General features: G+C 36.5%; 1 protein-coding gene across 1 annotated transcript in view; it reads right to left on the bottom strand.

Annotated features, from left to right (window-relative positions):
* Positions 1-1,947: 1,947 nt before the first annotated feature.
* Positions 1,948-21,779, bottom strand: part of FGF10 (fibroblast growth factor 10) — an 82,321-nt gene continuing 62,489 nt past the window's right edge. Inside the window, exons 2-3 of the mRNA XM_086678455.1 lie at positions 7,665-7,768; positions 1,948-3,586 (exon numbers count right to left, since the gene is read on the bottom strand). Coding sequence (XP_086534581.1) covers positions 3,389-3,586; positions 7,665-7,768 — 302 coding nt within the window. The 3' untranslated portion in view covers positions 1,948-3,388. The remainder of the gene's footprint in view (positions 3,587-7,664; positions 7,769-21,779) is intronic.

The raw sequence follows: 21,779 nt of genomic DNA on the forward strand, positions 1-21,779 counted from the left end.
GTTACTTCTAATGCACGAGGTATTGTAAGTATTTCATGGTTTCCTACAGTTAACTTTTTTAAGCAAAGTTTGGAACAGCTAATGCCTTCACTGATAAGGAAAGGGTAAATTTTATTTTTGCTGAATAATCATAAATCCTGAATGAACAATGTCCAAATTATTGGCACTGTGCAGTATTCATGCTGGCCAATTTAGATAGTGTCCATAACTTTTCTTGGGTCCCGGACACACCTTGCATAATTATATGCTTTTCTGTGTCTACTTCTCAAATCAAATTCATTGGCCTATTCTCTCCCCTTGAAATCAGATTTTGCAGCCTCCTGGCTTTCCTCCAAAAGTCTTTCATTGTTTCACAAGCCATCCTTGTTTTCAATTCATCCTTCTTTATCCACTGTGTAAATTAGGTGGACCTGAATACTTAGGAAAAATCCAAAGCATTTGGTTGTTATTAGAGTAAGGATAGCTGACTCACACATGTAAAACATTAAAGAAAACTTACAAATGTTTGAGTGATGTTTTTCTTTTGTTGTTGTTTGGGACTGTGGGGCATTTAACCACATCCTGCCATGCACAGAACACTAGAGCCTCTCTTTCTATTCCCAGGTATAGTTAGGTATAGGCTAATAAAACAAACAAGGACAATATTTCTGTTTTCTTTTCCCAGCATTTTTATTGATTTACTTAAATGTAACATACTATACACTGTTCAGCCTTTTGGGAGGTAGGAGGAGGAAGGGATTCTATATCTTTGTGAGGAGTCTTCTCCGAACCAACACTCAGATGGGGACATACATTTGTGGCTGACACGCTTTGACATCATGGCCAGGGGCCACACTTCCCACAGAGGCTGAGCTCCCCAAATCATGATGATTTCTTTTTAACATATAATATTCCGGACTGGAACTGCTTTTTCTTCAGTAGCACAATCCAGCTGCAGAGGGGACCAGAATTCTGTCTCAATTATCAAGCAAAGATGCCATTTTTAAATGCAGGAGAATCTCCTTACTCCTTACCATACTGTTTCTGTTCTTATCTCTGTGTGTGTGTGTGTGTGTGTGTGTGTGTGTGTGTGTGTGTGTTGGGGGGGAGGTGAGGGATATGTTTTCTATTTTTGGCTTCTGCAAGCTTTGATACATTTTGCTAGAAGCTGTTTTAGTGTTTCGAGTGCAATAATGATGCCTGTTTACACATAGTCTCCTTGGTAATCTAAATGGCTATGTGAAATACGAATCCAGTTTGTGCCCTGTTTGCTGTTAGTGTAGTCATCTAATACTGTATTTGTCTTACCAAACGTTTAATTTTGGTTTTGGGTGGTCCGTGTTCATGTGTCAGGTGCAATTATTATTTAAAATAAAAGAACAAAGATAATCTAGTTCTGATAGCAATACATTACATTACAACTCTCAGACTCAGTTACCAATTATATTTTAACATACAGATTCCAACCACAAAAATTAAACATTTTTAGAATCTGATTTGTCAAGAAGCAAGTTGGAAGCCAAATGCTATGAAATGCAACTTTAGCCATAAGCCAAAACACTCTGCCTCAAATGCATATCTTTTGAAATTCCAACTTTTTTAAGGAATGAAAAAAATAAAGACCTGTAATGGAATAACTTCATGGGAAAATGTCTTAATAAAACTAATTCTTAAGTAACAGATTAACTGGACGTGCTGGTTAAGTATCGACACAATGAAGTTGTAAGAGAGGATCACAAAACACCAGCCTTTCTAGAGGTTAAACTTTAGTAAAAAGACATTTAGTGAGTCTTTCCCTTGTACCAAAATGCTGTGTCTGAACAATAAAAATAAACAGACCTTTTCAAAACAAGAAATATGAAGATAAAACCGCAGCATCAATATAATCTTATAGTTATGATTTAAAGTATTTAAAACAAATAGTATTTTTCTACACTTTTCTTTTAAAATCACTACAGACACTGCAAATAAGGCTTATGTGTTTATTTAGTGGAATACAATGTGACGATGACTGGTATATTCCTATGTATTGTTTTCTATGCCTGCTCTAACAAAATGAATTTTGATATGGTTACATTATGGAATCTTCCAAAGCTCTTTAAATTTACAGAAAATAAGTTTTATTTGGTTTTGTAATGACTAGGCCATACAGCTGGAACAGGTTTCCGTATGTGATTAGACATATACCAGGATATATTTGCTCAGTTTAAGCCCCTGGAAGGGTTGCACTTCAAATTCCTTGATAATTCCTTTGGGGGAGATGTGCTATGTGGGACTTACAAAGGGTTCTTATATATGCAGACAGCCTCTTCATCACTTACTACTGTGAGCCATGGCAAAAAAAATCATTAGCAAATAATGAGGCTAGGCTACTAAAATTTACTTCACAATTTTCCTTCTTTTTGTATTGGAGACCCATCGATATACTGAGAGAAAAGAATTTGGCGTTCTGGTCTATTTTTTATGAAAGGAAGCCTTAGGAGTGATAGCTCTTTCTAAATGATGGCAGATATGTCTCATCAAGCCATGCCCCAGCACTGTCATATTTACTGTTGATTCTTCTTGTTGCAGAAGTGATATTAAGTTAACTGATATTACACGGGGCTCTCACCCTCCTTCCCTAGCTCCTCTCCTAGTCTTAAGCGTTTGCCAAGTTTTAAAAACACTTTGTCATGAACATGCATGGGGTGTGCTGAAGAAAAAGAAAAGGTAAATCAGAGGGCAGCTGCTGTGGATACTCTTTAAAACCCCAAAAGATATTTAACATCCTATTAAATAAATAACTTAGAAAGAAATAGAAAGGGATGAAGGCAGAATGCACAAGCATACCATACTATTTGTTTTGTTAGAACAGTTTTACGCTAACATGTTTACATTTTTAAATCTTATCCAATTCTTCCGTGATGCCACGCCCAAAGCTCCTTTGGTTGTGCATATGATATGACCCAAGTGCTTTCCAGTAAATGCTTGCATGTCCTACTGCTCATTGAATCACTAGGCTTGAATGAGCAATGAAAGTTTTTGATACGAGTTCGTATTCCATAAATAGCTTTCCCGAAGATCATTCAACAGATTGTTCCATGTCCTTTAAGTTCTATCTCAGAGGTTCAAAAACAAGAACATAAACAAAAACGTAACCAAAAACCCAGCCACAGTGTCGTTCACTTAGGAATAACTTCCATCCCATTTAATCTGCCTATTATCTCGATTATAAGGCATGACACAGAACTAATTAAAAGAACATCATATGTCAGCAGTGAGTACAAAACCTTCAAAGACTTCCTTTCTTGCAAGCAGGCAGACATCTGCAATGTGTCTTTGCCTTTTGAGCTACTGTCTTCATGAAGAATACCGACTAGTCCTGGCGAAAGGGCCTTTAGTTCTGCTGTGTCCACAAACATTCCTTCCTCTATGAGTGGACCACCATTGGAAGAAAATGAGCTGAGGTGTTTTTCCTTCGTGTTTTCTGTCCTCTCCTGGGAGCTCCTTTTCCATTCAGTGCCACATACATTTGCCTTCCATTGTGCTGCCAGTTAAAGGATGCATACGTATTGTATCCGTTTTCCTCTATCCTCTCCTTCAGCTTACAGTCATTGTTAAATTCTTTCTGCAAGTGAAAAATAGAATCTTTTATTTCTGTGATGATGATACTTCATTCCATTTGACACAAACCATCCGGAGAACTCCAGTTCAAGAGCTTTCTTTGCTGTTACCATTTGTACCTAAGTTGTGCACTTAAGGCACATTATCAACAACAGCAGAGTAAAACTCAACCACAAAGCAGATTCTGTGTTTGAAGGCTCATGATTCATTTTAATTGACCATCATAAACATATTAGGGTCCCTTTAAAACGCTAGTGTGTTTTGAATATGACATGGTTTAAGTGCCTAGAATGATTGTCGAGAGCAAAGATTCTACTGGTGGTATTTGTGAAGAACCAATGACAAACAATAGTGTTACAATCCTGTTTTCAGAGTAAGGACCATGGGGTCTCATCGGAAAAATAGAATTACAGAAAAACCTGTGTTTCTCAAGTTTGCAGACTTTGCCTGTAAATCCATAATAAATACATCCATGTTGGTAAGAAAACAGATCTTATAGGAAAATCATAATAGTTCTAGATAATCAAGAGGCCAGGGAGGGGTGGAGGGATGCCTTCCTTTCTTAAAAATACTAGATTTCTCCATAACCTGGAATTTTAACAGATTTTACTCTGAGCTCTAGGAATGATTGAAAATTAGGACATGAAATGCCTTGCTTTGTGAATTACCATATCAAAGAAATTACAAACATGGTGACTGATCACTGTGTATATTGTATAAACCTGAGACTTTGACCCTCAGAAATTCCACTCAGTTGTCACAGTCCTTTGGCTTTGTTATAGGTGACCATGTGTTTTTAAGGGGTCTTTGGGACAAGAATTGATTTTCCTTCATTCCATAGATCCAGTGTCTCACTCTGGAGTTACTGATGTAGAGGAGGTACCTCACTAATCTCAAAACTCTGGCTTTGGAAATGTCCCTCTTCCCTTACACTCACACTAAAGCAGGTAAGAAGCTAAAGAATTGGAGCTTTTGCTCTTCTGGTTCTACCTTTTCCAATCCAAGCCAAGGGTATTATAGGCATCTTTCGTTGGCCTCTACCGGGCAGTTCAAACAGTTTTTCTCACCTCGGGATTAAAAAAAAAAAGTTACTAAATTCTTAACTCCTGAACGTGTGTATGTTTAAATATTCAGGTTTCTGTGAACTGGATCCTAATTTTGAACATTATCAGAACCATCACAAACAGGTATATATTATGTTCATGTTTCTAGTTTAAGCTTTGTTTCCTGGAATTTATTTATCCAATGTGCTTCTCTTCTATAACGTAATATTGAAGTGTAAGATTCAAATGGTTCATTTGGTTGAAAGTAAGAGGAAAATCGGTAAATTATTTAAGGTAAATATTTTAATGTGACAAAAATTCTGCATTAGAAAGGAATTTAAGTCCTTCCTATGTTTTTTTTTCCCATTTATTCATCTTAGTTTGTCTAAAGCTATGTGGCTTTCAAAGCAGAGATGATTTTTTAACATAGTTATATTCATTCTAATAAAGGGGGCGCAGTTTAGAGGCTGTGGGAGGACTGAGGTTTTTGGGATGACTTTATTTTTTTATTTTTATTTTTTAAAATTTATTCCTTTTGAGAGAGACAGAGACAGTGCAAGTCGGGGAGGGGCAGAGAGAGATGGAGAGACAGAGAATCCGAAGCAGGCTTCATGCCATCATCGCAGAGCCCAACGCGGGGCTCAAACCCATGAAGCCGTGAAATCATGACCTGAGCCGAAATCAAGAGTTGGGTGCACTTAGCTGACTGAACCACCCAGGTGCCCCGAGATGACTTCATATTCGCAACAGAGCTGTATATAGAAAAGAGCAGTGGATGTGTAGTTATTTTGTCTCCCCAATATAAATTTATAGAGCAATGTCTCTTAAAGTGAGGTATACCTGTGGCAGACTCCTAATCTCAAGTGTTTTTTGATATTTACACTTTAGCTCAAATATATCAGAATCTCTGGAGGAGGGACCTAGGAATCTATGTGTTTACAGCATTTAGGCGAATCATCAGTATTAAAGTTTAAAAAAAAAAAAGTCTAGGCTAGAGCAAGATCTCAAAAGTAGGGTTTTGGTAGTTTAGAGAAAGGTTTTAAACTTCCTCAGGATGCCTCATAAATTTCTTTGGTCCTCAAATCAGGCTGGATGAGAGCCTGTTTTATTTAAACACCATTTTCTAGTTAACCTAATTCTGTCAGTCATGTGGAAACCAAGAATACCATAGATGCATTATTCAGAGAAGGAATAATGTAAATATAAGAGAGACATACATTTCCCAAAAGGGAACAGAGGAAAATATTCAATACAGAATAGAATAAAGAGCTGGTTTAGTTAATCACTCTGAGTGTTGGCCTAATATTTTCAAGAAGGTTTCTGGCATCAATGGAGATCACCTGAAAAAAAGATGACAGGTATTTATAAGCATTGCCACTGATATACAGAATTATATTAGGTATGTCCTCATGAATTTTGATGGCATACCCTTCAGTGCAAAATTCCTAGTCCTAGTCCACCCTGAGAGGGACATTCAGTTTGAGTAGATTTTTCATTTAATTTGAAGCCATCATAGTTTACTCTTCCTGGTGGTAATGGAAAATTGCAAACCAAATGCACTGTGGTTAGAAAATGGACTTCTTTCTGAAATGGGCTGAAAGTGGAGAGTACAGCCTCCGATGGGATGAGCTGCTAGGAGAGGTGGTTAGGTTTATGCATTTATGACTTTGTGCTCTGGATGGACTGCGTGCTGAGGGTATAGTGCAGGACAAGGCAGACCCTGCCCAATTGAAGTTTACAATAAATTGGGGGAAGATAGTAAACACTAAACACAGTAATGAGAGCTTTTTCCGATGAATCCTATTGCAGATAAGTAAAAGGGGGTGCTATGCTAGAAAGTGGGCGTCTACTTTAGATACAGAGATGGGACAAGATAATTCACACATCTTAGAGTTCAAGAAGCATCATAGGCACAGTACATGAGCTGTGTTGGGACAGAAGAAAAAAGTGGGGAAATGAGAGAAGTAGTAAATATTTTGATGACACTGTTCATTTAAGAATTATCCATTTCTTGAGGTGCCTGGGTGGTTCAGTCGGTTAAGTGTCTGACTCTTGATTTCAGCTAGGTCATGATCTCACGGTTTGTGGGATTGAGCCCTGCATCAGGCTCTGCACTGGGAGTGGAATCTGCTTGAGATTCTCTCTCTGTCCCTCTTCCTTTTCCCGTCCTCTGCTTGTCTGCTTGTTCTCGCTTTCTCTCTTTCTCTCTCTCTCAAAAGAAAGGAAGGAAGGAAGGAAGGAAGGAAGGAAGGAAGGAAGGAAGGAAAGAAAATAAAGAAAGAAAAGAAAAAGAAATGCAAATTCCTAGACCTTACCACAGCTTTAGTGTATCAAAAAATCTAGAAATGTGATTTAATCTTCCTGGTGATTGTGATGCATACTGAAGTTTGGGACCTGCTGGCTCTACGCAGCCACTACCATCATCCTTATGCTAACCAACAAAATAAGGTTATTTACACATTTTGAAGTGATAGTCCTTAATACTTGCTATGAAACACCAGAGATATATGTACTCAAAGCATTGGCTGGATTCCAGCTCCATCATTGAATTAATGATTGTCGCCCACATAAATAAAAATATGGAGTTGATTGAACGGCACACAAATAGTAAATTTCTTAATCTGTCTCCCCATCTCATATTTTAAAAGAATACAAAATACCAGCTCTAAAACACAGTATATGATTTCCTCCTTAATTTAAGATCTTTGTTTTCAATGATTCTTCTCCAAGTTGTCTGCAGCACCCGTGCCAATCTGACCAGATGCTTCCGTGAGAGTCTGACCCTTTAACAGTTCAGAGCATAGACTGACGAATGCCAGTAACAGCTTGTGTGGTAGACTGATGGGTGAACAACAGAGGAAATTACAGAGTTGCAAGAGCCGCTTTGCCAGCCCTTGAAACTCTGGTGACCAGCCCACTGTGGCTCTATTTACTAGCAATAGAATGATAACAAAGCTCTTCAATGTCTGAGGGAAACATTCCAAAACTCTGGTAATGATTTACTACAGCGGACTTGGAAAATTAAAGCAGAATACTTACTGAGCCATAGAGTTTCCCCTTCTTGTTCATGGCTAAATAATAGTTGCTGTTAATGGCTTTGACGGCAACAACTCCGATTTCCACTGAAGTTATCTCCAGGATACCTAAACCATACAATGGAAAAAACAAACACACAAAAAACAACAATAGCTAAACTTAAAGAGTCGCATAAATTTAGGTGAAAGAAAGAAAATCAGAAGACCTACTGAGTTTTAATTTCTGATCGTTCTAAAATTAGTAGATTTTGGGGCGCCTGGGTGGCGCAGTCGGTTAAGCGTCTGACTTCAGCCAGGTCACGATCTCGCGGTCCGTGAGTTCGAGCCCCGCGTCAGGCTCTGGGCTGATGGCTCAGAGCCTGGAGCCTGTTTCCGATTCTGTGTCTCCCTCTCTCTCTGCCCCTCCCCCATTCATGCTCTGTCTCTCTCTGTCCCAAAAATAAATAAACGTTGAAAAAAAATTTTTTTTAATTAGTAGATTTAAAAAACTGGGGAAAAAAAAACCCAAACCTCTTTCAATGTGCCTAAAAACTGAGGAGTTATATTGAAAAAATAGTAAGTCTTTAAAAGAATTCCCCTATTTTTATTCTGAGCATATAAGGAAAAATGTTGTTTTAATTAAAATACTTCCTTTGCTAACTCTACATTTTCAACCCCATAAATATTGAAACAACTCTATCGTAGCCTAGATTTCACAAAAAACTTATCAGAACACACATCTGTACTATGGTATTAAATTAAATCCATAGCATATGTCAATAATATGTCAGATTTACCTCAATCTGTAAAAACAGTGGTAAACTATTTCTCCATTGTAGGATACTCAGATAAACTAAATCTCTTGGCTACACTTAACTGATAAATTCAGTTTCGGAAAATGTGTTGACATTCTGAGATACAGAAAGACTGATCCCAACATCCACATTATCTGTAAAATGGCAAAATCACTACTCTGAGTTGGGAGAATATCCAGTATTCATCAGCATTTTTAAAGGCTTTTTCCCCCCTAAAAAGAATGGAACGCTGAAGGTTTTTGTAACTGATAGACAAGAGAACTTTTGTCCTCATACACATATTTTGGTTGGTGCATCTAAAGGTAATTTTCTCTGAAAAGTATGTAGGTAACTAAAGGGAGAGCATTTGATATTTTACCCCAAATCTATTTTAGGTTAAGAAACCCTCAGGTGCTAAGACTACTTCTTATTCTAGAACTCGGAAAAGCTTACTCAGGTGAATAGCAAAGGCTTCTGGATCCAGAGTGTCTGGGTTTGAATATGGCTTTACATTTACTGGTGAATGACCACAGGAGAAGTCACTGAACTGCTTGTGTTTACATTTCATTTGTAAAATGGGCAACACGATAGTACCTCCTTCCTAGTCGTGTTGTGAGGAATAAATGAGCTGGTACGTATAAAATAATTAGAACTTGCCTACAGCTAGAGCTTTAGTGCCTCCTTAAATATTATTAAAGAAAATAAATTTCCTCTCACACTTAATAGATTTTGGAACTCCTCCTTCACCAAACTGTGTAAATCCTGGACAGAACATACAAATTCCCATTGGCTTAGCCCATAAAATCTGAAAGGTGATTATACGTTATCATTTATTATGTATCAACTGTCATAAGAAATGCCGTTCTAAATGTGCTCAACAAATTGGGTGTTTATACATATACCTTCCCGTAGGGGAAGAGTGGCTTGTTCTTAAGACATGAATACCTTCTTTCTTCCTCATCTGTCCTAGGTGGACCAGCCATGTGGAGACCAATAGAAATGTTTGAGTTCCCCCACTGCAAAGTTGACAAAAGCAGAGAGCTAGACTACATGCCATGAATGAATCATTCTTTCCATGTATCTTGTAGGAAGCCTCTGACCTAACACAACACACTCCCTCAATAATAGGGTGAAATAAATCTCAGTTGGCAAGCTCAAACCAAGGATAGGTTACAAAGGGTGAAGGAGACCGTATCTGTATTTTTAGTATCCTGTTTCCTTATGCAGCTAGTTGCCCTCAAGGTACAAACAAATACACTCACTTATTTGCATATTTTAAAATATTTTCTTATAGTTTATTTCTTTAATTCTCACAACAGTCCTCTAAGATGGGCATTGCTCTTAATTACAGATGAAAAAAACCAGAGGATATGAGATTATATAACTGATACAAGATGATGAGGTGACACAGGTCAGTAATGATGGCTCCAATACCTAAGCTTCTGGCTTTCAAACTATTTCTCTCCATCTCTGACTACTTGTCTCTCCATCATATCTCCCCTCTCTTTCCCATTGTCTCAAGGGAATCCTGTTGGAAAACCATCTGACAAAATGACTCATCAAGATAATAGTCTTTAATAGGCATGCCACAGAGGAAAATGTCTAAGTATCAGGGAAGGGAATCTAATATACTTTATGTCACAAGCAGAAGATACAGAGTGAGGCAGGAGGTTGAATTCTGGGGCAAAATATTTAGGCCAGTATTTACTTTGCCTAAGAAACAAGTAAGCACTGTCAGTAAATTGCAAGGTGTTCCCTATATGTGCTTTTGTAACTGGAAATTGTTAGAATGAAAGATTGAAGCAAAGAGTAAAGCAGGATTTTTGAAGGTGAACAAGATGTAGTGGGGTTAATCTATAGTAACAGACTGAGTTGACAAAAGGAGAAACGTGAGACAAATGTTACCAAATCCTTGACCAATCACTTTTGAGCATGCACTGCACATGATATATCATATTTAGCTTGGAAACCCCTGGGTTTTTCTGCTGTGCACAAAATAGAATCTCGATATTGAAAGAATCCATTCAGTCAATGAACCATTTTCCCCACTCTGTAACCAGTTAAGACTAGTGTGAAAAGGTTCACTATGCTTCAAAATACAAAGTGGGAAGAACTAGATGATTTAAGGGTCTTTCAAATTCTGAAAAAGAACTTTTATGGTATAACATATGCCAGCAAATTATAATCTGATAATTTTGTGGTAATGAACAATGACTGTCTTTACTATGAATATCTGTTAATACGGAAGTGACTTTCTGAGGGGCTCAAGTCTAGAGGACTTGTCCATTTTTCATAAAAAATCTCTCCAGTGTTCTATGTTCTTTGGTGAGAATGATCAAGTCTTCCAATAAAAAAGTATTTTTGCAGGGCGCCTGGGTGGCTCAGTCAGTTAAGCATCAGACTTTGGCTCAGGTCACGATCTCATGGTTCACGGGTCTGAGCCCTGCGTTGGGCTCTGTGCTGACAGCTCAGGGCCTGGATCCTTCTTCGGATTCTGTGTCTCCCTCTCTCTGTGCCCCTCCCCTGCTCATACTCTGTCTCTCTGTCTCTCTCTCAAAAATAAATAAACACTAAAAAGAAAAAAAAAGTATTTTTGCAAAGGAGAACCAGAATTTTGCTTTATGGTTGTTAGACTAATAACTTAGTGTCTTTTGGTTCAAAATTCAATGCCAATTAAAGGATGACCTCCTAAGGGAAAGTAAGTGAAAGACATACAAATTGTTCTGTATTTCTTAACAACTTATATGAGCATACAATTATCTCAAAAGTTATAAAGTACTGTTTTGTTACTCAAAGAAACTAACACCTAAAAATTATATCATCAATGAAAGGGAACACAAATTATATTTCCCATTCATATAGGTCAGCTGTTTTTTTTTTTAATTTAAAGACATATTCTTGTAGTGAAATTTGTTGTAACAACATCAGTTTTGATGTCTCTTAAAAGATGAATATCCCAAGTGGTTTTCTAAATCTGTTTAAGAGCTTCGGGACAGTTTAATTCAGAACATAGGAAGACCTATGAGGAGAAGGGCACTCTTGTAGGAAATGGGAACATAAAGTCAAATGAATCAATCAAAATCTAAAATCCCTCCTCCTCAATCAAAATCTGTGCTCTACTGGGAGTAAAAGACAAACACACAGGGAATTACAATAAAACATATTAAGTGATAGTGAGAGCTAAGATGGAAGACAAAAGAGGCAAAAATAAACGTGGCTCATATTGGCTGTGGCTCCAAGGCAGACTTCCTCTTTGGAGATGAGACTTGAACTGAGTTTTGAAGGTTGCACAAGAGGCATTCAGGGGAAAGGTGGGAAGACATGAACAAAAGCATTCATTAAGGTGAAAACAGTATGGTGTTTTCCAGAAAAATCATAAGTTTGATTTACCAACTAGAGAACAAGGAGCAAGGCAGAAAGTCATAAGAAGTGAGATTAGGGAGTTAATAAGGCTCAAGGTATCAACAATGCTGTATTCTGGAAAATAGGAAGTATTTTATATAAAAATATATTACTTAAAAACCGTATTAGAAAAAGCCGGTATTTGGCAAATTCAAATTCATGTAAGTAAATAATAGCAATCTGTAAAGTTTATTGTGAATTATACTTAAAATCCTACATGATGAAGTTTGATTATTGACATTACAAGTGATTGTGACATAAATCAGCTCCTGTTGATGAGCAGATTCTACCAAAGAATGGAACATCACCATAGTAATGGGGAGGATTTTGCAAACTGATGAAGTCCAAATGGAAATAACCTAGAAGTCACAATTTTCATGTAAATCATCTTTTCTTTTAACTTGCCAAGGCATGAGTTATGTTTTGATGAATCATTGGGTAGTTAATCTGAGGAGGGCCATTCACAAGTTTCTCTTCCAGTTTATGCTTTTCATCCTTCTCCAGAAGAGAAGCATCTGACTGATTTTCTCCCCAGCAATCAGGTTGGACCAAGAATACTTCTCTTTTGGGGCTATTAGAATAAACAAGCTATTGGCCATCATGGTAACTTTCTCCTTAAACATTTTTTTAAAAGTAAGAGGCAACTTTAAAAAGTAGGAGAAAGTAAAAGGCAAGTAAAACTTTAATAAAATTGGTACAGACAAGGGGAAAACTAGATATAAAAATAAATGCAAAATTCCGTTATTCTCTCCTAAATAAAGAGAACGTGAATATATAAAGGAATCCTAGAGATTATTTGAGTAAATTAATTTGGCTAATACCTATTAAGCAACACTGTGTAGGATTTATGTTATCTCTCACTATGGAGGAGGCAAAGACAAGACACAATCTTTACCATCAAGGAGTTTTAAACCTGGGTAGAATAAGGACACAAATAATTAAAGTAATTACAATACAAGGAGAATGTTTTAAGTGCCATATGAGAGAGAAAATACATTGTCATGATTTTAAATAATAAAATGTTGTCCTGAAGAAGATGGTTGATGTTTTGGGTGAATCTTTCAGGGATAGGATTTTAGTAGGTAAGAATTTGAAAAGTCGAGGAGAATAATCTGTGTGGAGAGAAGTGAATGAGTAAAGAAAGGCATGGGGGAGGGAGAGGGTTTCAGTGTGTATTTGAGCTATGGTTGACTCTCTCCACCAATTGTACTTTGTGGGGACCACTCTCGATACAAGTATAGATTGTATGTTATTGAGTAGCAGTGGTGCTCTCCTGGGTGAAGAATGTACTTTTGAAAAACTTTGTTGTGAAACTTGGAAGCACCTCCATAAATGTCAGAGCCTCACGAATCCAGAATCTGTCATATCTGTTATTTCGCTCCGAACATTTTACTCAAAATTATAATGTTTGATAGTTTTAGACAATGTACTGAAACATATTATAATTAGTATAGTGTAGTAAACAAATCCTAACTTCTCTAAACTAAATCTTTCTCATGATTGTTGTCAAGTGTCCCAAATAATATAATATAATATAATGTAATATAATATAATATAATATAATATAATATAATATAATATAATATAATATAATATATCCTAATTATAATTTCTAATTATATACTAATATAAAAAGGCCTGTACTCCCGACTCTGACTTTCTGGAGTTGTTATCACATTTACCCTATACACCTCAGAGATTGTGTGGCCATACCCTAGAGTATGGGGCTAAATGGCTCCATCTGCGGTCTTGAGAATCACCTGTGAGTCGTATCTCCGTAGTGTATCTTTCTCAAAGAACCATAGAAATCGCAGTGATGTTCATTTTTTTTTTTTTTAATTAGAACAGGGCATACATACATGGTTCATAATATGAGCTCAATATATTTTTATTGAATGAATCATAATGAATCAATGAGTGGGCAGTCCAGCAACTAGCTGAATAAAGGAAAACTCAGCATTCATTAAATACAGAATTTTTTTCTTTCGATAGTATAGTAAAATTTGTAAATCCTTGAGATAAATTAATAACTCTACATCCAAATAAAATGAAAATGGAAGTAAAAGGAAATGCCAAAATGTGTATACTTCAAAGGAAAAGTCAGTGGATTGCAAAATATAAATATTTGTTATTTATAGGCAATTATTACAAATCTGAAACTCCTTTAAACTTTCTTAATATATGTATGGCTCTTCAACTAGTCATTATTAAAATTGTGAGAAAAGGGGTGTCAGACATGGATCAGAAAGGCTATCTAGAGCATGAGGTCTCAAGGCAGCTTTCTTGGTTAAGAAAAGCACCGGTTGGGGTAAGTTGAATTGGAAGAGAGTAATGGTATAAAAATCAAGAACTAATACAGAATGACTGTCTTGTATCATATACTTTTAATATTCATATCTCAGTCTCACAAAACGTATCAGCTAAGCATTATTTTCTGTACATGTTGAAATTGGGCCTTGGAGAAATTCAATCAGTTGGTGAACACACACTCACCTGGGGTAGGGTGGGTTCAATGTTTGGATCCAAGGCCCATTCTCTTTCCACTAAATCAGGTTTTGTTGAATAAAGTTAAAAATAGCAAAATAAAAAAGGCAGTAATAAAGACTGTTTTATCTGTTTTGAATACTTTTCTCCATATTCTAGCAGACACTTGATTTTTAGATTTCAAAAGGTATTTTAGAGACGCATACCGATTAGTTAACACAAAGAGATTAATTTTTATATAGATTAATTTTCTAGGTAATTAAAGTTTTATAGCTTTTTAGACTTTATTAAAAAATAATTTGGCACCTTCATCTTCAAGTTCATTCACTTTTTTGTTCATATATGGAGATTACTAATCAAAATTTAATGTTTTTCTTGATGACATTATCTCTAATGACTTCCTCTGCTGTGAAAGTAGGATGCTCTAAGGAGCTTATGAGTACCTCCATTAAAATAAGCTGATAAATTAATATGAGGTCTGGTTAGAATTGAGTCAAAATTATGAGCAGGTTTTGATGGTGTTTTTTTCTGAGTACAGGATATGAGGTTTTGTGTAGAAATCCTAGAATCTCTTTTTGATACATTCTTTCTTACATTCCAGAGAGTGAAGTTCTATACAAATGTGCAAAATTCTGGGGAAACATGATAATATTTAGGCTTATATTTAGAACAAATTGTTAGTTTTATCTTTTATATTTATGATAAAACAAATATAATTTTCTTATGTTATAAAAATTGTGATAATTTGCCAACAATCTAATGGGGTATAATTTTGCTTCATAATTACCAAGGTTGCAAAAATTATACAGCAATTATTATTTCAGCTGGTAGTTCATTTACACTCTTTAATTTCTTGAAAACATGATTCCACTCATGGTTTTTGACAGTGAAATGCTACTTTACATCTAGGAAGTCCAATAGATTCTAGGCTCATAAGATTATGTCCAGAAAAAATACCTAGCAGTTTTCAAAGCTAATTAGTTTCCATCGTAATAATTAAAAATATTTCAAATAATGTTTTCATTTCTCTTTAATGTGAAAGTTAAATTAATTGAAACCTCAACACATTATGTAACTGCTGCTCTCACAGAGCACAAAGGATCTTCCCTGAACACTTTGCAAAGAGACTTGACCACACTTAAGCCTGCCTTCCACCTGCAATAGGCTCTGTCCTTAAAGGTGACCTCGGGTCCTATGCTGAGTCTTTACTTAAGAAAACACAATTCTATCCAGCTTCAAATCATACGTTGTCCAAACCTACCTTCCCAGACTATTTTCAGTGATTCTCTACTTATTCCCTTCTATAATTTTTCACTTCCATGTAGACTCTTCTCTTTTTTCTCACCTCCTCCAGTCTCATAATCCTTTGTTCTCCCTTAGAAACCTCATTCATCTTTGGCTTAGTTGGAGTTGAGCTCAGTTAATATTGTAATCTCCCTCCCTTACTACAGTAGTCTGAATAAAATCTGTCTTATCACCTTTAACAGCATTTGATGCTGTTTGTTTGCTTCAATTACATGAGCTCAAAAAGTTTCACAGAAATTATGAGTAGAAAACTGTTACCAAATTCATGGGTAGCCTATGCCCTGCCAAATAGTCTATGAGTGGTGAATGCAAAAAGGAAGAAGAGAATATGTTTTTGAAGACTGGGAAAGAAAAGCACATAGCTGAGGGGTATGGCTCTTAGCTTAAGTAGCCCTGTTTGGAATTGCATATTCACTTGATTCAACAATATCAAAAAGTGCATCTAGACTCTAGCTTAACTGTCTTGAAAGAATGTCAAAATGTTTCTAATGCTGTAAATGGAGGGTAACTGGACAGCAACATTTGTGATACTACTTTTATTTTTTGTATTGCCTACTTATATTCTCATTTCATTTCTCTCCACCCTGCCTTCCACCATCTGTCTGTCTGTCTCTCAATCACGCACACACACACACACACACACACACACACACACACACACACGCACAATGAGGCAGCCAGCAATTTCAGACACACATCCACACAGAATTTTAAAGGGAACATCAAAGTCATATTTTATGTGACGAAATTAATGGAAGAAGTATAAATGAGAGGGAAGTGGCTCTAAAAGAGCAGAAGAACTTGGCTTAGCATCTCAGCCTTGTTACTTAGCCATCAAAATGACTTTTAATAAGTGATTTGTAATTCCTGAGTCTTGGTTTCCTCATTTGCAAATTGGAACGAATTGCATACAGTTCATGGGATTGCATGGAATCTGGAGAAGTGGGTATTGAATAGGTATTTACTATCTGCTGAAGCTGGCTCATGTTTTTTATATCAGCTGTTCTCAAACTTAAGCATGCGTCAGAATTATCCGGAAGGTTTGTTTAAACACAGATTGCTGGGCTCTTTAATTTACTCGATCTGGGGAGGTGCCAGAGAATTTGAATTTCTAGCCATTTCCTAGGGAATGGCTGAATCTGTTGGTGCAAGGACCACACACTGTTCTATACACTACAGTTCAGAAATGGAGCAGGTTTTTGACATCAAAAAAGCATCGACAGAAACAGAGAAACAGAACCACAAACAGGAATAGACACACATAATGTTAGCAGCCTAACATCAATGAAAAAATTTTAAAGAATGTGGAAAGAAGCACTAGGTTTTTCTTTTGTGTATTTTTAAAATGTTTATTTATTTATTTTGAGAGAGAGAGAGAGAGAAAGAGAGAGGGAGGGAGGGAGAGAGAATCTTAAGCAGGCTTCACCCTCAGCGTGGAGCCAGATGCAGGGCTTGATCCCGCGACCCTGGAATCATGTCCTGAGCCAGAATCCAGAGTCTGAGACTCAGCCAACTAAGCCACCCAGGCACCCCTCTTTTGTGTATTTTTGACAGGTGTGGGACTCAACATCTGCATGACTATAGCCATGTGGACTTGGTATTTGTGTACAAATCTACCTTATCGTTGTCTATAGGTAATTTTTTTTAGAGATTTGCAAGCAGATTATCATAATCATCATTTTCTTACCCTGAATAAGAGTGTGGAAATGTTGGTTGAAACTTAAGTGCCTTCAGTTACTCCTTTAAGTATTTTACATGCATTCTCATAGGGCTACTTGTGTCCCCATTCTAAAAATTAAGGGACCATGTGACCCCTTTATTGTTATGCTTATGGCCAAGAAATTGCTACAAATCAGTAGAGAGTCACTTGATCTGTTATCCTCCACCCAGAGTTAAAGGCATATACTTGCTCTGGAATGATCTCCCCACTTTTAAAAAGAGGACACCAGAGTGGGCTAATCATTAGCCTAGTTCTGGGCCACCCTGTGCTAATTTAGACTCCAGATGCCCTTTCAGCATAATGCAACCGAAATGATTTAGTTTCTCTATCATCCACAGTTCTTTGAGATACCGTGACATGAATTTAGAACCGCAGACATAAACAGGACCCGCATTAGCAGAAAATTCTCTATATAAGAGGATACATATTTTTCTTAATTTGTTAAAGACCAGAATGACCTTTTGACATTTTTAACTGGTGCTTCAAGGACAAATGTAGTCATTAGCTTGGCCTTATTGATGAACACAGTGGCACATTCTAAATCATTTCTCAATTTAAGGCTATATTCAATTGAACAGTATTATAGTTTAGCCATTGTCATTGACCTACCGTTAAAAGTACCAGAAACTAACAACACAATTTTAGGGACAATACTCCCGATTGTAAATTAATTGTTAAAGTGTGTTAAAGAATAATTTTCTGCTGCATTTTTAACTGCAAATTAAATGTGACTCTGGAGTGTTCCCGATTGATCATCAGTCAACAAATACTTGCAGGTGGTCATTTAAGGTCTCTTCATGGCACTGTGCTAGATCAATAGATTTAATAATACAACAAGTTTTCTTTTTTATTTCCCTCTCCAAAGATTGCTTTTTGTCCATTTAACCTTATTGAATTATGTCAGGAAATAATTATTTATCAGCATTTTAGGCAAGTGTTATTTCACACTCATCTTTGTGCAAGTCTTAGTCAACTTGTCTGAATAAAACATGCTGAAAATTTAGTATTTAAGACTAGAAGGTAGGTTACAACTACTATGTACCTGAGTTCTTACACATAAAATATTTCTGGGATCCGGATTATAGAAGAAAAGAGATGAAGAGAAAACCAAAACTGAAAAGTTGATAGAGGAGAAACACTGCAAGAAACAGAATGAATGCACTGACTTGACCTAAATCATGCTAACTGCAAATGTTTCACTTTACTCAAAATTTTATCCAAAATTGTGAAAACCCTTAAAATTTGGGGGAAAAATTATATGCAGAGAAAAGTTGTCTTAACTTCTTTGTAGGATACATTAGTTACGCTGGATGAAATGCCACAATATTATATTTTGAAGAAATGTTTCCATTTATGTTTATTTATCAAAATCTGAAAACATCCCCCCCAGAAGACTCAATTAATATTATTTAATTCATACAATAAATTGTAAGAAGGAATTTGAATTCAGTTGCTCGATTCAGACTAGTGTATATAGTATTGTCAAATAATGATTAAATTCACCTGAAATATGATAATTTATAATAATTTATGATGATTAAAATTTCAGTGTATAGATATGGGATAGGGAAAACAGGAGCTAAAAACTTGAAAATAATTTGTCAAACTGCCATTGAAATGGCAAAATACATTTCTAGGCAAAGTGGTTGGCTTTTGAGCAAGTCAGGTTAGTAAATTAATTGAAATATCTATAAAAATCAAGTAGCATTCAATAGTTTCATACTATTTGATTTCTATTGCAAATGTTTCCTCCTCTCCTACTAATTCTAGATAGCCAAAAGAAAACTCTGATTATAATATTATTTAATTTAGTACAAACATTGAAATATTTCAGTGGAGATTATTCTTGGGTAAGATTCAAAGTAAACCCTGTTTGGGGCGCCTGGGTGGCGCAGTCGGTTAAGCGTCCGACTTCAGCCAGGTCACGATCTCGCAGTCCGTGAGTTCGAGCCCCGCGTCAGGCTCTGGGCTGATGGCTCAGAGCCTGGAGCCTGTTTCTGATTCTGTGTCTCCCTCTCTCTCTGCCCCTCCCCCGTTCATGCTCTGTCTCTCTCTGTCCCAAAAATAAATAAACGTTGAAAAAAAAAAATTAAAAAAAAAAAAACAAAAACAAAGTAAACCCTGTTTGTTTTCGTATAAGAATCTTTACAAATGATGTCCAAAGAGATGTCAAATCTAGTGTCATAATTTAATTTTAGGAGGAGCTATATTTAAAGTCTCCTTATTTTACCAAAACAGACCCAGAAATCCAGGACCATAATACAGTATACATTTTTGGTCAGTGTTATTAAATAGATATATGAATAGAAACATGCACGACTGTCTTATCCAAACAAACTGGTTAAAATACAATCATAAAAATTAAAAAAAAAAAACTAAGCAAATAAATAAATAAAAATAGACATGCTCTGAGAAAGCTCAAAAAGCATGATTAAACTATGGCAGACCATAGAAATGGGGCTGAGGAATAAAACTATTAAGCAGTTTTTATTTATGGACAGGTTACAGCTACTCTGTAGCTGAACTTAATTCTTGATGCACTGATAAAAGAACTAGGCCAATTTTCTTATCAAGGAGAAATGGTTCAGTATGCCTATTGCAACTTCTTTCAAAAGTCTGATCGTGGATCATTTGGCAGAAGTGAGAACCACAGTGAAGAACAAGGAGAATGAATTTGGTTGGAGGTAGAGTCTCAATTTTCCCTTAGTTTATTGAAAGCATGACTCTTTTGTTTGTTGTATGGGCCACATCTGTACTACCAGCACCTTGCCCATAGCAGATGCCCAATATGGAATCATGGAACAAATTAATTTATCTGAATAAATTAATGTGCAAAGTACCTGTTTCAACTTCGGCCTACTTACTTTCCTCTGGAAAGAGGAAAAGAGAGAAAGCTATTGGCAGATATCCCTTCTTAATCTGGGGTGCCAAGCGATCCTGGGTACTTGGGTAAAATCAGAAGCCAGTTCATTTTCACCTTCTGTGGCAGATAGGAATGTAGAGGAGCACAACATTGTCCCCCTCCACTGGCCCAATTTTTCTTCTACTGGGTCTCTGACCCAGAGACTGATCCCTCACATTAATCTTGGGTATATATATTCAACTCAAAGTTATGAGTCGTTACCTCGAGGGACTGATTACCTTATGTAATCCTATGAAAACATTAAAAAATACTGGATGTTTACTGTGTATGAAAGCCACCTACCGAGCATGAAAAGAGCCACCGTAGCTCGCATGGTATTGGAAGAGAAAGAATAAAATGAAGTCCCAAACCTAAGTACAGAATTATTCTGCTCAGTCTTTTCCTCCTAAATTCTACTCGCTTCTTCCACAACAAAAGTCAAAGACCACTTTATTCCTTCTCCTTACATAGGTGTGCAGTCATAAGAACCTATTTGAAAAGCTTTAAAAATGTCCCCTAACCTTGAAGTCTAGTATCTCAGTCCACACCACTCCAGTGGACTCAGTCCACACCAAAGGCCTGTCCTTTGCCTCAGAAACTTTGGTCAAGAATGTTAAGGTAATGAAGTCTGCTGCCAGTGTCCAAATACAAACAATTACTTGTTGACTCTGAAACCCCAATGGGTGTTTTCACCTTGAGTGCTTAACAACTTTCTGACGTGGTGGGAGATCCTATCTTTATTCCTCTAGCCTACAAACAGCCTTCTCATCCCTCTTTGCTTTCTCAGTCAACACTTTAAGTCCGGAGAGGATGACAGAGTCTTTTCTTTATGTTGAGACTTAAAAGCTCCTAGAAGAGCACAGCCATTTCACGCCCTGCCCCATTCATCATCATCAACTCCTCTTTTTACTGTTTTTCTAACCTGCCATTCAACAAAAACAGCCGCTAATAATTATGTTTGTGGTACTAGGCTATGTGATCTAATTGCACAGACTTGTGGCACATGTCTTGTCCAGTTACACAAACTTGATTTCCAAAAACAGAGCTTCTGAGACATTTTCTTAGCTGTCTGCCCACTCACAAACTTCAAGGGATATGAACACCATCCTGTGAAATGCCTGTACCTGACCATTGTTTCCATTTTTTTTCCCTTTCAACTTCATTCAGCCTTCCAAAAATACTGGCATCCCTAGAGAGTGAGGAGTGTACTACCTACTGGAATCTGATTGTTTTCTTTTTTCAGTTGCCCTTGCTCACTAATTACTGTGTAAGGTAATCGTGTTGGAAAGTCAGAGGTATTTTTGACTTTTAAATTGAAGCAAAGTATTGACACACTAAGTCTTTAAGTAAACAGAATGTTTTGATCAATTTATTAGAGGCAGAAAAACATATAGTTATTTTCTTTGCAAGATACTTTCTCAGATTCTTCATACTTCCCTTAATTCTTACCATAGCCTGACAGTCTTACCTATGTTCATAAATACTTTAAAAAGATTAAGGAGAAAACTATATAAGGAAAATTATCTCATGTAG

The sequence above is a fragment of the Puma concolor genome, chromosome A1, assembly GCF_028749965.1.
Source record: "Puma concolor isolate L17-30 chromosome A1, mPumCon1.1.hap2, whole genome shotgun sequence".
Lineage (NCBI taxonomy): Eukaryota > Metazoa > Chordata > Mammalia > Carnivora > Felidae > Puma > Puma concolor.